Raw genomic sequence first — 19,636 nt, 5'->3', positions numbered from 1 at the left:
TGTTAATTTACACTTTACCTCCGGTTGGTGGATTGAGATTACATTTTTCTGTCAACAAGTCTTCAATAATGTCCATTAACTGGTGTTCTTCGGTTGAGGATTTTAAAGGCTGGCTTACACGACCATCTAATTCCAGTTGAAATGATGTTGATGTTGAAATAGAGCTTAAATCGATTTCCTTTGAAATAAATGATACAATAAATTTCATTTTTGAACCTGTTGTGTTAGTCAGATCAAGTCTAAAAAGTCCTGCTTTAAAGTTTTTTGTCAAAAACGAAAGAAAAAAATCCGCAGGTTTGTATGCAGCAGACGACCAAAGGTTTTTTTGTCGACAGCGTTCCGACAACACCAAAAATGATTACCAAAATCGCATGTTGGGATAGGGCTATACACGTTTTTTTATGATAAAAACATCCAAATTTTTTGAAGCCTTTAGATATTCTTAACTTTTTGAGTTTTAAGCCTCAAAAATGTTCTTAAAACATGTTTTTATTTTGTGAGTATTTTTCTCAATTTCCTAAGAAATTGAGTCTGCAGAGACTTAAAATGTTCTTAATTTGTTCTTAATATTTTGGTTATCGAAGTCTTATGTTCTCACACAGCTTCTTTTTTATAAAAAACGTATAAACTAAATGCATGTGTATTTCACCAACCTGGATGTCCGGCAGATAGACAGAAGAAACGGTCACTTTTTGTATTTCGTCGATCGCTCCTTGGACTTCGCCCGAAGTGTATTGTGATTGGTCAGTTTTCAAACCGAGCATGAACTCATAGTCACCTGCAAATAGGAAATGGTGAAGATCACGTAATGTCTTAATAAGTAAAATAAACAATGAACCATGAATAGTAAATGAAATGTGAAAACGAAAATAAAAGTTGAAACAAAATCACGTATGAAAAGGAATAATTTGAACAGTGAAAACAAACGTTTCTACTGTGACCTACTGTGACCTACTTTCAGCAAAAATGACGGATTATTTTGCTTCGCATACCCTTGCTTGGAATATACAGAGTAACTCTATCTAGTGTTTTATATAAGGTGAACATTGAAGACATAGTTGTGCATACCACGTTTCGATGGTTTGTCTTCAACGAGTAATTGGACTACGAACATCTCACGAAAACATTTTTATACTAACCTCCTTGATCCGCTAAGTACGCTTCGTAATAAACTGGGTTGTTTACATCCAACGAAATACTGTCCGATGATTGGCTGGAATACTCGAACCAGTTCCCTTTCGTGAAAGAGGACGCGGATGCCACTTTTGTCTGAAAAGAATAGGGAAATTCATGATATGCACCTTTGCAATGTCTTCTGACATTACATCACGGACCCAATAGCTGGTTGACCGTAAGTGACGTAGAATCAGTTAATACGTCACTTTTAACCAATCAGCTGTTGGGTCCACCGAAGACACTGCAATGGTGCATATCATCGTGATATAGGTGGTAAATACTAACGAGTTCCGGAATGTTATCAATTGACCTTTTCTTAAACTACGCCACGAGAAACGTTTACCTCGTTTTGAAAAATATGGCTATGGTTATTGATTCCGGGAGGAGCTCATAAGAAGTTCACTAGTATATGAAAGGTAACACCCTTAAGTCTCAAGGGTTTTAATAGCCTTGGTAATGGATTTCAAGAGGATGCGCCTCCTTCGTCATTGCACTTAAAATAATTTACAAAAGGGCCTATCGATCCTAAGAATAAGTACTAGTGTACTGGGCCCGGTTGTTTAAAAGTGGATTAGCGGCCGATTAAGTTAATTTTTGATTAAATCTCGATTAGCGCCGATTAGCAAAGGACCGTCTGTTGTTCGAAAAGAATTAGGCTTAAATCTGGATTAAATTCCGATTAAATTGCATCTACACATCTGCTTCAAAAGAATTATCGATCTATTTTCCGAATGAAGTGGGTTTGTCAGCACAATAATTAAGAGGTTAATAGCCATCAACCAACTTCTATTATTTAAAGCCGAAGGTGAGTTTAAGTTATTAAGGTTTCTCGGTTCGTACCCCCAAAATGCGACATAGTTGATTTGCGCTTCAAGTGTTCCGTTCAGCTCATTGATATTTAAGCCGGTTGGCCGAGAACCAAATAAAATAATCGAAAAGTCCTAGATTATAAGGATATCTGCTTTGAAATATCAACACGTTATTACGTGCCTCTAACGCATAAAACGTATTTAATAAACGCTGACCATATAATACCGCCAACTCTCTCTAATTCAAACCTCTATATTTCGAATATTTCTATAATTCGAACTAAAGTATTAGTCTCCTCGGCTAGAAAGTAGTTTAAAATAGTCTCTGTAATCCGAATCTTTCTCTAATTCGAAGATTATTTTTGGACCCCTTAAAGATCGAATTAGAGAGAGTCAACAGTATATCAAATATGACATACCAGGGTACTCTTTGAGGCGTCCTGACTGATCAATACTTCACTGGCATCATCAGATCGAACCATAATCTGAAAATCCCCTGAAAAAGGCGGCTTAAAAAATCCCCAAAATTTGTAGCCAACTTTTTCATAACGCTCATCGAATTTGTAGTCACTGCTAACGCTTAGAGCTCCGTAAGAGATTCCTTTAGTTGATTGCACGGGTGTACTTTCCGTGTATGTTGTTTTTAACTCGTCCAAATTTGTCTCAGTTTCCCAAACCATGTATTCAAAACCACGGCCACCTGTCGAGTGAAGAAAAAGAAATACGATCACTCCACTAATCAATCATTATAAGCCTAGTAATCAATCACTATAATCACGGACAGAACTTTTGATAAAAGGGGAATTCCCTGCACAAGCTTAAAATTGTAATCAATGGGAATATAGCCTAGAAGCCTAAATTCTTCAGAATCGAAATATCCTATGAAAAAAGTTAAAGTACTAAAATCACTCGAAAAAGAGGAAAAAGAGCGGCGTCTGAGGTTTCATATTATACGAATTCATGATATGCACCACTGCAATGACTTAACGAAATTATGCAACTTTTCTGTTTTTGTTCCACCCAATACGTCACTATTATTATTTAAGTGAAAAAAGCTTCCAATTAAATTTGATTTCCATCATTTATTTACACTTGCCTTTTTATTTAATTTTCTAACTATAATGTTGTTGTTAAGCGTTAACGAATCTTACTTCAAATCGCCTCAGGGAACTAAAATCCGATTACTAGTCAATCACATAGATTTATAAAGCCCGAAGGGCTAGTCAAGCGCTGAAATTCTATTGTAATGTCAAGTGATCTAGGTAGGATTTCCTACATAACTACGGCACACTTTCCAGCCAAAGCACGACATCTAACCCTTCGGGCTTTATAAATCTGTACAATCATCTTTATCATGATTATCCTTACCTGGTTTTAGGCTTTTACTTTCCGCTTGAGTATCCACTGGAGAAGTAAGACATTCAATCAGGTCAGGTGTCACGCTCAGAATTTTGCAATCCGATCCACCGACGGTAACTTTCACTTTCGTTTTGTCAGTACCGAAAAAATTTCCACTGATAGCAATTTTTGTTCCACCATTTCGACTTCCGGCAGATGGTTGAATGGAGGTAATGTCTGTGCGAAAAAATATACAGTAAAGCCTCTCTAACTCGAACCTCTATAACTCGAATGTCTCCTATACTCGAACAAGTTTCCATGGTCACTTCAGTTAACAACGCCTTATAAACCTTACTCCATAGCTCGAAATTTCCTTAACTCGAACAGATTGGTGTTTGTCCCAGTGCGTGTTCGAGTTATGGAGACTCCATTGTCTCAGCTGGCACAAAACGTTGTTTCAACGTCCATCTAACGTTATATGGACGTTGTGAACGTTAGGTAAACGTTGAAACAACGTTGTGTGCCAGCTGGGGTAGAAAGTCACGATTGGAAGACCATAAATTAAGGCCGGAAAGTCTTCATTGCACGTTTTTTTATAAGAACATCTAAAATTTTTGAAGCCTTCCTTCTTAACTTTTTGAGTTTTAAGGTTAAAAATATTCTTAACCATTTTCTTAGTATTTTTGTTCAAGAATCTGTAAAGCCTTAAAATGTCTTTTAATATTTTGGGCATCGAAGCCTTATATTTTATATAGTTTGTTCTTATATGAAAACGTGTACTCGATTCTCTGTAATTCGAATACAACTACAGTTGACGCTCTCTAATTCGATTTTCAAAGGAAATTCAATTTTTCATCGAATAAGAGAGTGTCGTTTATGAGAGTTTCTTGATGACGGTGGCTTTCAAAAAAAAAAGGAAAATCGCGAATCGTGCATCGTGCATCGTTAGATCGTGAATCGTTAGAACGTGAAGTTACGGAGTGGTGGCACTTACTGGGTTAAAGAATTCTTAGAATGTCAATTAAAATACACCTTTTCGACCGTAGTCGCGCGGTCAGACGCGTGCCACTTAATTATTTAATTATCCTCCTAAACTCAACTCAATCCTTTTTTGACACATTTTTCTATTGTCTATAGGTTCGAAAAACGGACTGGAACTGTTTTAGTGGGATAAAGCGGACAAAGAAATGCCCGCGCGGCAATTGGCGGATACGGTCGAAACGGTGTATTCTCTCAGCGTTCTTAACAAAATGGGTTATAGTATTTATGTGTCATAGAGAGAATTTTTTACCTGCAAAAGTTTGGAAGTTGTATCTCTTGTCACCAGCTCCCAAAAAGAAAGAAGACGGGGGTCGGTAACTTCGTCCACCTTCTTTTGACGTCAGCAATGAAACCACGTGTGAACCTGAATAAACGAGCAAAAATATATCATGTCAAGATAATGTCTTTGATTAGAAGTGACAAACATTTAACATCTCATAATAAGAGCTTTACAAGTTCAATACATTTTAAAAGACTTTTACAGCGTCACAGCTGGAAAACCTTTAAGTATTTTACTACATTCACGAATGAAGGCAAAGAGTCTATCCCTATATTTCCCTAACATTCGAACACAGTCCATTGCGGTCCAAGTCTATGATCGAAACCTTCACACTACCTTAGTAAAGCTCAAATTGCAGATGTAGAACGATAAACTCGGTATTCAAGTGAATATTCGTTCGTAAAAATAATTAAAAATCTAAGGTCGCGAATTGCAGCATGGTACTAATGGTGATATGGGACAGGATCATCACATCAACCAAAACAAAACAAAAAGGATCTCATTCAATGGAAATACATTACAGAAAATCCCCCGGGGGGGGGGTACTTAGGCAAAATGGTGCCGGGTATGTGCTAACCATAAGAGTCCATTTTTCACACCCTCGAAAATTCCCTCAAAGGGGTACAAAAACCATTAAAAAGAAAGAGAATTTCAAAATTTCCTCTTTCAAAGGGTTGTTCTTTTCCAAAATTTGGACAAAAATCGAGTGGAGATCGATAAGAATTTTGAGAAAAGTCTCCCTAAGGGTCGATTTTCGATTTTTCGGCTCGGACATACCCTAGTACCCCCCCCCCCCCGGATGAAAATCTGTCAAACCACAGTCCATCAATGAATCACCGAGGGAAACTAACCGACAGATTTGATGACAGGTTGACATTTGACCCATTTCATTCGCCACCAGTCTTCGTATTCCCCGTCATTGCCAGAACCCAGGCTAAAATGAAAATGGAGAAACTTTTGAAACGAGGCTTGAAATGAGTGGATTTTAATAGGCCATTTCACGGCCCAGGTGAATTATATAACTAGGATTACTGGTCTAAAGCGGTTTTTGAATCCTACCAAGGGGAAACCGTTCATTTCACTCCAGATGATTCAGGAAAAAAGTAAAGATAAATCATATTTCTTAAATCTTATTTTAATTCACGGTAAAAAATATTTTCCAAGCAATACGCCACTTAAAAAATAAAAAAAGTGAAAAGACGTATTGGATGAAATTCTTGGAAGGCTCTCCAGTGGTGCATATCATGAATAGAAAAAGTTAAAAAGGAACTAAGAAACTCTTGGATGGGAGAAGTCACTTAGTTCTCTAACTATTGGAGTTCAACACTAGATATAGGTTAAAATATGCCTCATAAAAACAAAGAAATCCAAGATCCGATAGCGGTGCAAGCCTAGAACTTTAGTTTTTCTTTCTTGACAAAGTTGAAGTTTCTTTCCTGTTCTAAACTCAATGGTTAAAACACACTTGATTTAAAGGTTTTGTTTTTAAATAAGAGTGATATCGTTTGCTTACTCATTAATTTTAATTTAAAGTTTTTTGATACGGATGTGGAGCAAGATTGGTCAGAAAGAGGAAAAGAAAAACAATTTTTTGTTTATATCAGCATAATATAACAATTGCAAGACACTGTCCTGATATGAAATAATATGTGTCTGATATGAAACGGTAACACTGATGTAAAAATAAAAGCTTTAAACCAAAGGAAATACTTGAGGTGTAGATTGAGTATCGATGAAAATGGCAAAAAAGTATTTTCTTACAATTCTTTGGTGTCTTTATCAAAAGGTTCACACAGATCATTCCCAACGAAAATCCTGAAACAAAAGAGAGAAGAAAATTCCAACTGGTAAGCTAAGAAAAGGTTTTTTTGCAGGAAAATTTAGTTCATGAAGTTCAGTGACCTTCTGTATCGGTGAATCACTTTCCCAAAATCCAAGTCTTTCCTTAAAAAGTCTTCTTAGATACTTCTTTAAAGAGGAAAATTCTTCTATAGCTGACCCTCTCTAGTTCGAATGACCAAGAATAAAGATTTGGCCAGATTCGAGATACGGAAAGCAATGTTCGTTTGGTGATACAAATTCACTATGAAATGTTGGATGATTCAAGGCTTTATTTACGTTTCTGATGATGGACGCCAGAGAATGTAATCTGGCGCAATCAGGAAACACCAAAAAGCTGATTTTACGCAGGGAACGAGGTTGGAAGTACGGTACTAGGAAGGTGAAGCAACGAAGGTATTTATTTATCGAATGACTTGAATCTTTCTATAAGATTTCGATTTTACTTTTTGCAAATCGTGTATGTTTGCAAGAAATTATGTATTTTTTTCTGAAAATTGTATCATACTCCTCCATCTTGTAGAGCAGTTTCGAAGTATCGCTTAACCTTCCACAAAATATAAGATTTCATACAACTGCAATGTTCACATTCGAATATAAAGGCAAGACCAACAATATGAATTACAGGACAGATTTAATTATCATAGGCTCGTTTAATACTTTAATTCGATCTTCAAAGGACCAAACATTTTATTCGAATTAGAGAGAGATCCGAATTACAGAGAATATTTCAAATCACTTTTCTAGCTAAACAGGGCCAGCATTTTAGTTCGAATTATAGAAAGATTCGAATAAAAGTGGTTCGAATTAGAGAGAGTTTATTTGTATGGTGAAAAAAGTGGTTCGAATTAGAGAGAGCTGATTTGTATGGTGGAAAAAGTGGTTCGAATTAGAGAGAGTTGATTTGTATGGTGAAAAAAGTGGTTCAAATTAGAGAGAGTTGATTTGTATGGTGAAAAAAGTGGTTCGAATTAGAGAGAGCTGATTTGTATGGTGAAAAAAGTGGTTCGAATTAGAGAGAGTTGATTTGTATGGTGAAAAAGTGGTTCGAATAAGAGAGAGTTGATTTGTATGGTGAAAAAAGTGGTTCGAATTAGAGAGAGCTGATTTGTATGGTGAAAAAAGTGGTTCGAATTAGAGAGAGCTGATTTGTATGGTGAAAAAAGTGGTTCGAATTAGAGAGAGTTGATTTGTATGGTGAAAAAAGTGGTTCGAATTAGAGAGAGCTGATTTGTATGGTGGAAAAAGTGGTTCGAATTAGAGAGAGTTTATTTGTATGGTGAAAAAAGTGGTTCGAATTAGAGAGAGTTGATTTGTATGGTGGAAAAAGTGGTTCGAATTAGAGAGAGTTGATTTGTATGGTGAAAAAAGTGGTTCGAATTAGAGAGAGTTGATTTGTATGGTGAAGAAAGTGGTTCGAATTAGAGAGAGCTGATTTGTATGGTGAAAAAAGTGGTTCGAATTAGAGAGAGCTGATTTGTATGGTGGAAAAAGTGGTTCGAATTAGAGAGAGTTGATTTGTATGGTGAAAAAAGTGGTTCGAATTAGAGAGAGCTGATTTGTATGGTGGAAAAAGTGGTTCGAATTAGAGAGAGTTGATTTGTATGGTGAAAAAAGTGGTTCGAATTAGAGAGAGCTGATTTGTGTGGTGAAAAAAGTGGTTCGAATTAGAGAGAGTTGATTTGTATGGTGAAAAAAGTGGTTCGAATTAGAGAGAGCTGATTTGTATGGTGGAAAAAAGTGGTTCGAATTAGAGAGAGTTGATTTGTATGGTGAAAAAAGTGGTTCGAATTAGAGAGAGCTGATTTGTATGGTGGAAAAAGTGGTTCGAATTAGAGAGAGTTGATTTGTATGGTGAAAAAAGTGGTTCGAATTAGAGAGAGTTGATTTGTATGGTGAAAAAAGTGGTTCGAATTAGAGAGAGCTGATTTGTATGGTGAAAAAAGTGGTTCGAATTAGAGAGAGTTGATTTGTATGGTGAAAAAAGTGGTTCGAATTAGAGAGAGCTGATTTGTATGGTGAAAAAAGTGGTTCGAATTAGAGAGAGTTGATTTGTATGGTGGAAAAAGTGGTTCGAATTAGAGAGAGTTGATTTGTATGGTGAAAAAAGTGGTTCGAATTAGAGAGAGTTGATTTGTATGGTGGAAAAAATGGTTCGAATTAGAGAGAGTTGATTTGTATGGTGAAAAAAGTGGTTCGAATTAGAGAGAGCTGATTTGTATGGTGGAAAAAGTGGTTCGAATTAGAGAGAGTTGATTTGTATGGTGAAAAAAGTGGTTCGAATTAGAGAGAGTTGATTTGTATGGTGGAAAAAGTGGTTCGAATTAGAGAGAGCTGATTTGTATGGTGAAAAAAGTGGTTCGAATTAGAGAGAGCTGATTTGTATGGTGAAAAAAGTGGTTCGAATTAGAGAGAGTTTATTTGTATGGTGAAAAAAGTGGTTCGAATTAGAGAGAGTTGATTTGTATGGTGGAAAAAGTGGTTCGAATTAGAGAGAGTTGATTTGTATGGTGAAAAAAGTGGTTCGAATTAGAGAGAGCTGATTTGTATGGTGAAAAAAGTGGTTCGAATTAGAGAGCTGATTTGTATGGTGAAAAAAGTGGTTCGAATTAGAGAGAGTTGATTTGTATGGTGAAAAAAGTGGTTCGAATTAGAGAGAGCTGATTTGTATGGTGAAAAAAGTGGTTCGAATTAGAGAGAGCTGATTTGTATGGTGAAAAAAGTGGTTCGAATTAGAGAGAGTTGATTTGTATGGTGAAAAAAGTGGTTCGAATTAGAGAGAGCTGATTTGTATGGTGAAAAAAGTGGTTCGAATTAGAGAGAGTTGATTTGTATGGTGAAAAAAGTGGTTCGAATTAGAGAGAGAGTTTATTTGTATGGTGAAAAAAGTGGTTCGAATTAGAGAGAGTTGATTTGTATGGTGAAAGACCTACTTGTTTATCTCTGCATTGTTGGGGTCAAAAATATCTTGCTGATCACGGCTGATCTGTCGCGTCAATAGCCGCCCGTCAATACGGATGGTCTCCCCTGAAAAGAAAACAGACAGATAAAAGTTATGAAACTGTAGACTCTCCTTAATTCAATCTTCTATAAATCTTATTCGAATTTTGCTCGAATTAGAGAAAGATTCGAATTACAGAGATTAATTTATACTAATTTCAAGCTGAGGGAACCAAAATTTTAGTTCGAATCACAGAAAGATTCGAAAAATAGAGGTTCAAATTAGAGAGAGTTGATATGGTATTCACTCCACACCATGTAACGTATGTTTCCAGCAGAAAAGACGAAGAAATGTGAAATATTAACGGCTTCACTTCTTCAAATTTTCAGAACATGTTGGAAATAACAAATAACACACAGAGTTTTTTTTTGCCCGAAGAATTGCGATTCAATCTGACTGAAGAAACGAAGAAATGTTTAGAAGTATTGCCGGTTTAAAATTTCTTTGTCTTAAATACATTATGCAGTATGTCCCAAAAAAGTAAAATTCTCAAAATTTATTATCTTAATTGGGCTTAGAATAATCAAAGAACTTTAATAAAACTCCCTTGGAATTATTTATCTTCAAATTACCTGGAAGGGCAGCGTTTGGTGAGATGTGATAAATTTTGGGAGTGTTATCATCTTTATACTGAAAAAGTAAGTACAGATTTATGTCGTTAAACCACAGATATCATATTCCTTTACATAGATCAGTGCGATGAGCAAGTCAAACTTTCCATAAATATACAATGGAGTCTCTTTAAATCGAACCTCTATAACTCGAATGTCTCCTTAACTCGAACAAGTTTTATGGTCCCTTCATCGAACCTCTATAACTCGAATGTCTCCTTAACTCGAACAAGTTTTATGGTCCCTTCATCGAACCTCTATAACTCGAATGTCTCCTTAACTCGAACAAGTTTTATGGTCCCTTCATCGAACCTCTATAACTCGAATGTCTCCTTAACTCGAACAAGTTTTATGCTTCCTTCATCGAACCTCTATAACTCGAATGTCTCCTTAACTCGAACAAGTTTTATGGTCCCTTCATCGAACCTCTATAACTCGAATGTCTCCTTAACTCGAACAAGTTTTATGGTCTGTTCACTTTATTTAACAATGCCTTATAAACCTTACTCCTTAACTCGAGCAGATTGGTGTTCCCAGTGCAGGTTCGAGTTATAGAGACTCAACTGCAATATATACATTCATTTTCATTATGGGATGTGTAATTATCGAAAACAATGAAAATTGAGTGTTCGTAAAAAACCATTATCCATATGATAGTGAATGGAATATATGCATGTAACAACCCCTGTCTCACAGTCCCGGTGGGACTCCCACCCCACTGGGAAATTTTGCCAAAATTTCGTCCCCGTTCGGAAAAATATCATCAAGTGTCAAATTCAATTGGAAAAAGTACACTCTAAAATCAATATCCATTGGATTTTTTGAGCTGGGAACAAAATAAATTTTTTATCCCAGTTGGATTGTGATAAAAAGTTTCAAGGAAAATGTTTCACAGGTTTAAACAGCTTTAGAGGTTTTTTATGTTTTTTAGGGCTCAAAAACTGATGTAACAGGCAAAACCCCTTGACCTCTAAAATTGAAGAAATTATGAATAAAAGCCAAAAACACTTATACCAATCGAAAGCTCTCAAAAAACGATATTCATGATATGCACCACTGCAATGACTTCACGAAATTATGCAATTTTTCTGTTTTTGTTCCACTCAATACGTCACTTTTTCTATTGTTTAAGTGACGGGGAAGTGACGCATTGGATGGAAAATTTTAAAGGCTCTCGGAAGACTCTCCAGTGGTGCATATCATGAATAGAGATATATTCGATTTCTCAACGATTTATCGAGAACATTAACGGAAGAAAAGTTGTTTTGGAGAACGCGACGGCCTGTTGAATAACAAATTACTCCCACATATATTACTTTCCCTCAGCCAATAAAAACGTGATAAAATTATCTTGCCTGTAGGTGGTAATTGTTGTGGAGTAATTAGTTATTCAATAGGCCGTCGCGTTCTCCAAAACAACTATTACGGAAAATAATATTCAATATGGAATTCTTACCTGGAAAATGCATTTCCCTCCGCAGAAGGTACCCTCTTTATCATCATTCAAAAAATCCAAACCAACTTTCACTTTCACTGAATATGTTGCTCCATCTTCGAAGTTTGGCTCAGCCCTGATTGTACAGAAAAGATTTAAAAAAATGATTATCTAGACGAATCTGGCGTGCTTATCTTTTTTTATAAAAGCGCTAAAGAATACAGCCATCAGATGTTCAACTTTATGCTTCGAATCTTTTTATTTTTAGTATTTTGAGGGAAAGTGAATTGATTTTCTAGGAATTGCATGTTCTAGAACTTGCCAAGCTTATAAAAATGTTCTAAAATTGTTGTCTCTCGGCGTTTTTTATAAAAGAACAACCAAAACTTTTGAGGCCTTTTGATGTTCTTAACTTTTAGAGTTTTAAGCTTAAAAATGTTCTTAACATTCTCTTATTTTCACCATTTTGTGAGTATTTTTGTCCAATTTCATAAGAAATCGGTTGTTCTAAAGTCCGCAAAGCCGTAAGATGTTTTTAACTTGTTCTCAATATTTCTGAGCATCAAAACCTAATGATTTTGCATAGTTTGGGCTTATAAAAAACGTGAATGTTCTTAGATAAAAATTCTCTTTGTCCTTGTAGAAAATAAAGTACAGACTATTTAAGTCATTCTTGCCGATAAGAACAACACACCCAACTGGCACACAACGTTGTTTCAACGGTCATGTAACGTTATATGGACGTTGTGAACGTTAGATAAACGTTGAAACAACGTTGTGTGCCAGCTGGGCACTCACATTGTTTCACATGCGATGCGATGTTCAGTGGAGTCAGTGATGACAACTTTACAACCAACAATAACACCCGTCTTCTCGTTCTTCAAAAACACTTTATTTGGTTTATTGTATTGGTCGTCAGAAAATCCTGAGATAAAGAATAAAGGTTTTTTATGCTTAAGTTATGTTATTTCCGCCATTATGGAATAATATGTTCGAACCACTGACCTTTATATATCCCTGGACCAAGCTATATCAGCCATCTTTGATCGAAGACTTTTTTCAATTGGTACCCGTAAAGAAGCCATTGCAGTGTTAAAAATTAACGTCTAACGGCGCTATTCATGATATGCACCATTGCAATGTCTTCCGTTCCACCCAATAGCTGATTGGTTGAAAGTGACGTGTTGACTGCTTTTACGTCACTTCCAACCAATGAGCTATTGGGTCCATGATGTAATGTCAGAAGACATTGCAGTGACGCATATCATGAATATCATCAAAAGTATTTGTGGAAAAGTAGACCTAGCGCTCTCGATGCATCTTCACCGCTATTGAGTAGTGCCGCCATTAGGGTACCACTTTTCAAAAAACTCCTATCAAAGATTTAGCTTGGCCGGGATTGAGAAACTTGGCCCATGGTATATAAAGGTCAGTGGTTAATTTCCGTCATGGAATAACGTTCGAATCTGTAGTGTCAATTCCTTACGCAAACCGAACGTTTGCTTCCATAATGGTGGAAATTACGTAATTTAACAAAACATGATAAACCTCTTTTTATAAGAAGACAAGACTCGATTACGGCCGGAGCTTTAAACCATAGTTTTAGTGTCCCCTGATTGTTAAAAATAAACGCCAGTCGATCACTCTACAAACAACAAGAGCCAAAACATTTAAATAAAAATCCAATTGGCTGGGAAAACAGTATTGAGCATTATGGGCTAAGACTGTTTGTTCTTTCTGTACATGTAATGAATTCCTTGTACGAAAAACTCCTCTACAGTAGAGTCTCTCTTTGACTCAAGCCTCTATAATACGAATGTCTCCTTAATTCGTTTTTTCGTCCATTCAGTTAACAATTCCTCAAAAACTTTATTTCTATAACTGGAACAGATTTGTGTTCAATGTGAGTGTTTGAGTTTATAAAGACTGAATTTTCATACCTTCACCGTGAATGATAAGGTATGTTCCACCTTTCAAACTTCCTTTCGTCGCTTCGAGGTGAGAAACCTCGGATAAACACAAAGTCACTGAAGAAAGAAAATAAAGATTATAAAAAACTACATTACAGTTAATGCTCTCAGATTTGACATTCTTCTATTCGAGAATATTAAAAATCACCGTCAACAAAAAACTCTCATAAACGATGCTCTATTATTCGATACGATGAACTTTTTGAAGAAATCCAATTCCCTTTGAAAATCGAATTTGAGAGCGTCAACTGGTTTTTTTACACGTTTATTATTAGTACTGGAAGTTAAATGGAGGGTGATAAATTGTTCCAATGAAACAAGGGGCGTTGTCCCGACCACCTCTTGTAGCTCACACCTAAATGTAGAGATCTAATCAGCCGGCCTAGGTGGAAAAAGGGAGATTGAAGTTGCGACATCCACGAAAATCTTCAACATTTATCACCATAGATAGTGTTAGTGATAAACTTACACACTCTATTACAGATTAAGTTTAGACAGCCCATTTTTTGCCTACTCTAACAATTAGAATACCGGCCATAATATTTGAAAAAAATAAAGTGAAATTCCCACGAAATCTTACAGCCACAATCGATTTGCAAGCGCTCTAAAAGTTTAAGAACGGTCCAATAGGGCTCAAAATATGGCCTGAGAGTCTAATAAACCCCACCCAAATTGAAATATTCGATTAAATCTAACAAATAGCCCAAAAACCACTTTCTCGCCCGAACTTTAAAATGCTAAAAACGAGGAATCAACCAAATTTCTCAATATATTTTGACCGATATTGTAGAAAATGCAGGGCAAAAATGGGCCGTCTAAACTAGAGCTAAATAAACCGTTATACATAATAGAGCTTCTGTTCATCAGTTAACTAAGAAGGACAACAAACTCTCGCTTATTTGAATTTCTATTATTCAAATCTTTCTATCATTCGAACTTGTTCCCAGATCCCGTAAAGGAGAAACCATCTTAAAATTTTTTCCATTATTCGAATCTCTCTGTAATTCGAACAAATAAGATTCCCCGTTCGAGTTCGAACAAGCGAGAGTCCATTGTAATTCTACAAACCAGACCCACCTGTTGCCAATGACAACAGATAACATAGCAATGTGGACAGCCACATGGCTGCTACAAAGGCTTGTTACTTGCAAACTGATTTTGCAAAGATCCTCCAATTGACTCCTTGAATGTCGAAACTAAAGAAAAAATAAATAAAAAACGTCGGAAAGAAAACTCTAAGTGGAATATGATACCAATTATTTCTAGTTCGAGTTTCAAAATTTCAAACATCGAAAGGATGTTTTGAAGGTGTTCATAAATCGAAACTAAAAAAAAAATTAAATCCAAGTGTAATAATTTGGAATCCGTGAATTTTATTATCCTTTGAGAGATTTTTCGAGAGTTTAGAAATATAGATACACGCAGACTAAATTTGTGCGTAGTAGGCAATCATTCAGTAAGCCCCTTGCTTCATCTCCTTACTTCAACAATTTCAAGCTCAAGTATCTACCCTTTTGAGGACGGTGGAGTGACTCAAACGATATGGGGAACTACCTTATCGGGGAAAACTTCGTCGGGGAAAAGTGATGAAATTTTGGACAAGTGACGAATATTTTCCCCGACGAAAATTTTCCCCGGCCTTAATGCGTTTACCAACTACCAGCAAGTGACAAATTTTTCCCCGACGAAGTTTTCCCCGATAAGGTACCCAAGTTATGATTCGTCAAGTTGAGGACAGTAAAAGTGCTGATATACCGTCGTCCTCAGTCGACCAGGATTTAAGAAATTGTATCCGTATCCGTTGTAGAGAAATACAAATAAATAAACTCGCTATTGATAGGATAGTTGTAAGATTTCAATCGTCAACAAACTTTATTTGCCTACAAAGATTAAAGTTAAAAGAAAGAACTCCCAATTTTGAAATCAATTCATAACTGACCTGTTTCAAGGCTCAACAAGAAGAAGAAAAAAAATTGAAGCAAATTTAGAGATAAATTCTAAAATGAAGTCAAAAAATTCTAAATACTCTCAATAAACCATTATATATATTATTTGTAGTCATTGCGCAATTTTCTAATTGAATTTAAATCAGTCAACCGGTCGCTTTTCTTACAGCACACTTCTATGTGTAGCTTAAAGTATATTTGTAACAAAACTATCCGATTGAACGAAATATAAAAGAAAAGTTGAATTCAGAATTTTCATTTGACACAAACTCAAATTAATTTAAATATGTAAGAATCATTGGGTTTATAAGAAACAACAAAAAAAAACACAAGGTGTGACAAACACAAGCATTTTTCAATATTGAAATGTTGATTTGGAGGTCTGGGCCCAAGAATAATATGAAGAAGCTTGCTTAAAATCGAAATAAACAATGATATTTTTCAATATAAAAATCTTTTTATAATAACATTCAAAATTTTTAAATCCCAAGTTTTTGGGTTTTTAAAGTCTGAAAATGTTCCTAAAGTATTTGTGAGAAAATTTTGTTTAATGAGTGTTTCAAAATTTTTGGCCTCGAAGCCTACTGTTCTTATAAACTTTGTTCTTATAAAAAGAGTGTATTGAAGAGAAAGAATACCATACCATTCACACATAACTCAGTACATTGTTCTTTTGGTACCAGTGTTGCTATGGGGTAACCAACCTTTACATCGCCATAGCAACCATATGTATTATTCATCACCAATCCCCCCTGGGTAGCAATTGACGCAAGCCATTTTATTCTAATAAGCAATGAAAACGTATAAGAATGTGGTCATCAAAGACAGCTGGCACACAACGTTTTTTCGACGTTTATCTAACGTTCATAACATCCATATAACGTTAGATGAACGTTGAAACAACGTTGTGTGCCAGCTGGGAGATAGCAAGAAGATTTCGAAACAATCTTGTTCCCAGTGTATTATCAGCTTTCTGCTTACTTCTAACGATCAAAAATACCCTGGCATTGCCTGGTTTTGGAAGACCAGGGTATTCTCTGGCGTCCATCATCAGTAACGTAAATAAAGCCTGGGGAGCACATGTTTGTACAGATAACAAAAAAAAACATACAACCAAGTCATAATATTTGAGAAAAAAGAAATCTTACGACCACAAACGATTTGGAAGCGCTCTAAATTAGGTTGGACGGGTATAGTTTTAACTCTGAGTTTTAGCGCTAGACTAAAGACTTGGGATCTGAGGGTCCAAGAATGGTCCAATAGGGCTCAGAATATAGCCTGGAAGTCTATAAACCCTTCCCGAATTGAATTATTCGATTTCGTCCAAACATTAAATTGCTGAAAACGAAGAATTAATCAAAATTGCCAATTTATTTTGAGCGAGATTGTTCTGTAACTATGCTACTACACGTCCTCTACCGAAAAACTTTCTTGCAAAAATACTATCAGGTGTCTAATAAAGAAAGGGGTTGAAATGAACAGGGGAGATTGGAAAAATCTATAATTTCAATAATAAGGAACTCTTCTTTTGACCGCTGAAAATATTTCAAAAATTAATAAACGGGAGGTCCTAATAAGGTCCGGGAAGTTGGAAGAGAATCAAAAAATTAACAAGCGGGAGGGAGCGTTTATTGGACACTTGAGAGTAGAGGGGTCTGGGAATCAGACTCATCACTGGCCGTTAACTTCTAGAAAACCGAAGAGTTTCTCACCAACTATGATTATGATAATATGAGCCCTCCCCACTGGGAAATGGGTCCTATCCCTTACGAATGTAAGTAAAGTTCCATCTAATCTTCACCGGTGACAAAAAAGGCTAAAAGAGTAGAATATTATCGAAAAAGAAATCAAAAGATGGAAAAATGAAGATGAAAAATGAAGAAAAAGAAAATCAAATGTAGAAGTGTGTTATGATCTTCAGTAAAATGATTATCATCACAGTTCGAAATCGATATAATTCGATGGCGATTGTGAAAATAGAATGGAAATGTGCAAGAGTGAAAAAGTCTACTTGGCAAACAATGCATACAGCTGACTCTCTCTAATTCGATCTTGAAGAAAACGAAAGAATGATTCGGATTATGGAGATTATTTTATACCTTTTTCCAGCTGAGGGAGTGAATTATCCAGCAGGATATTGACATACCAAATATTTTTTTTTTTTTTCTTCTAAAAGAATAATGAAAAAGAAATTATCAAGAGAGAGTCTCATAGAGACTATGGGATCGAGTACGAGTATGGGCCCAGCCATCGGACGACCAGAAGAAGAACTCTTTCAATCTCAATACACCTATTTCCTATTAGCGGATTCATGTAAAAAAGTCACGAAAAATGTCGAGAAAGTCTCTGATTGGCTGAAATATTGCACATACAAGCATATTTTTTCAAAATGTCCAGAGTATGAGGTAATCTTTGCATGCCTCCGCCAATCAAAAGTTTGTTTACTCGACGTTTTTTCGTGACTTTTCCATGAATCTGCTAATAGGAAATATGTGTATTCATTTCTTCCGACCGAAATTAACGAACACTGTAGGGGACCTCAAAGGGGACCAATCAAGACTACGCCGAAAAGGGTGTCCCCAACCTCTTTCCCTGTGTATTAGGCTTTTTGATTAATCTCATAAGAGATCTATATTGTGCACGCCACGTTTTGCTCTAAAGGGGTCTGCCTGGTTATCTAGCCAAAACATTTTTAACCCGCGTTGCCTTTTGACTCAAAAAAAAAACGACAACGAAAGCGGACTTGGTTGTAATGTTTATATTTATCTATGATTACAGTGATTGTTCTGCTTTAGCTGATCACCATCCTCAAAAGCTCATTTATTAATATCTAATATCCCAAATCTGGATGAAAAAAAAATCATGGCGGTACGTCAATATGGTTAGATTTTCTTACAACACCATGTCCTTTAGAGCGCATGCGTGTCGTGTAAGAAGTAATAAGCATCTACTCGGAGATTAACCTACCGACAAGTTGTCTGCAATCACCTATAACGTAATGTGAACATTGAAAACACTTTCTAGCCACCAGTTGGGTAACAAATTAGACTTTTGAGGAAGAAAGATTTTATTACAAAATAAGGAGGTTGTAAGCCAAAGTTGACCATAGCTTACCGTCTATTCATGATATGCATCATTGCAATGTCTTCCACAGACCCAACAGCTGATTGATTGAAAGTGACGTATTGACTGATTTTACGTCAATCAGCTGTTGGGTCCGTGATGTAATGTCAGAAGACATGAATAAGTAAGCAAATAAAACTACTGGCAAAAGTACTGGTGTTTAAGTCCTACACCACACGGATCAAAACCAAATAACAGCTTTTTGGCAAAATATACTTAATGTTTAAATGTCATTATGTTGTACGAAAACGAGGCTGGCATGATTCAACGTACCTCCAGAAGATTGAAACAAAACAATGAAGATTATTAATTTTAAAAATCAACGTAAGATTTTACTATAAAATTCTATTTGTAAGTACTTACCGTATAGACAGCTAAACTTTCTCATTCCCAGCAAAACTTTCCTTTTACTATTTCACAGTGGAAGAAGACTATGATAGTTATTTCAACTTGTAAGCAATACACAGGCTATAGTATATTGTCCCATTGAGTTTAAAGCCCGACGACGGGCTAGAGTAGAATCTCTAACCTTTCCCTGGCAAGAAAAAGTGAAACCACTCATTTCACATCCAGAACGCGTCCAGAACGCGTCACAATCATGACGACGGATTTTATCGAGGGGTTCCTTTGTTTTTGAAGACTGCATTTTTTGAAATTTAGCGAAATTTAGATTTTAGTTTCAACCCGGCGTTTGTGTAGAAATCACGCGCGGGCGTTCTGGATGAGAAATAAGTGGATTCATTTTCCATTCAGGAGTCTCGAGTTTAGCCCTTCGGGCTTGGAACACAATGTATTGTCCACACAATTGTACGCAGTAGAAAAAATATTTTTACCGGTATGCCCGGAGAAAGTGGTGGAAGGATCCCAGTAATGCGCCAGGAATGAGAAAGTTTAGCAAATCCTACACGGTAGTGGCTTTAAAAGCCGAAAACGAAAAATATTTTCTTTAATGTAATTAGGGTTTTATAACATCTAATGTATATGCTACATATAATCTTAATAATTTCAGACAAACAAGACTAACACCATTACCTAAAGTCATTTTCTATAACATTCCCATTTCCGCA

The 19,636-nt window shown here is 36.0% G+C and overlaps 1 protein-coding gene across 1 annotated transcript in view; it reads right to left on the bottom strand.

Annotated features, from left to right (window-relative positions):
• LOC136820821 (fibrocystin-L-like) overlaps positions 1-15,648 on the bottom strand; it is a 63,852-nt gene extending 48,204 nt beyond the window's left edge. Inside the window, exons 1-15 of the mRNA XM_067077058.1 lie at positions 15,440-15,648; positions 14,578-14,696; positions 13,471-13,557; positions 12,329-12,455; positions 11,552-11,666; positions 10,057-10,114; positions 9,417-9,510; positions 6,406-6,459; positions 5,496-5,578; positions 4,615-4,728; positions 3,354-3,560; positions 2,405-2,685; positions 1,140-1,269; positions 654-778; positions 19-178 (exon numbers count right to left, since the gene is read on the bottom strand). Coding sequence (XP_066933159.1) covers positions 19-178; positions 654-778; positions 1,140-1,269; positions 2,405-2,685; positions 3,354-3,560; positions 4,615-4,728; positions 5,496-5,578; positions 6,406-6,459; positions 9,417-9,510; positions 10,057-10,114; positions 11,552-11,666; positions 12,329-12,455; positions 13,471-13,557; positions 14,578-14,623 — 1,681 coding nt within the window. The 5' untranslated portion in view covers positions 14,624-14,696; positions 15,440-15,648. The remainder of the gene's footprint in view (positions 1-18; positions 179-653; positions 779-1,139; positions 1,270-2,404; positions 2,686-3,353; positions 3,561-4,614; positions 4,729-5,495; positions 5,579-6,405; positions 6,460-9,416; positions 9,511-10,056; positions 10,115-11,551; positions 11,667-12,328; positions 12,456-13,470; positions 13,558-14,577; positions 14,697-15,439) is intronic.
• Between the last annotated feature and the right edge of the window lie 3,988 nt (positions 15,649-19,636).

This window comes from Clytia hemisphaerica, unplaced genomic scaffold (genome assembly GCF_902728285.1).
Source record: "Clytia hemisphaerica strain Z4C2 unplaced genomic scaffold, Clytia hemisphaerica genome assembly, whole genome shotgun sequence".
NCBI lineage: Eukaryota > Metazoa > Cnidaria > Hydrozoa > Leptothecata > Clytiidae > Clytia > Clytia hemisphaerica.
The sequence above is the reverse complement of the archived record's forward strand: the minus strand, read 5'-3'. Positions and strand labels throughout refer to the sequence as shown.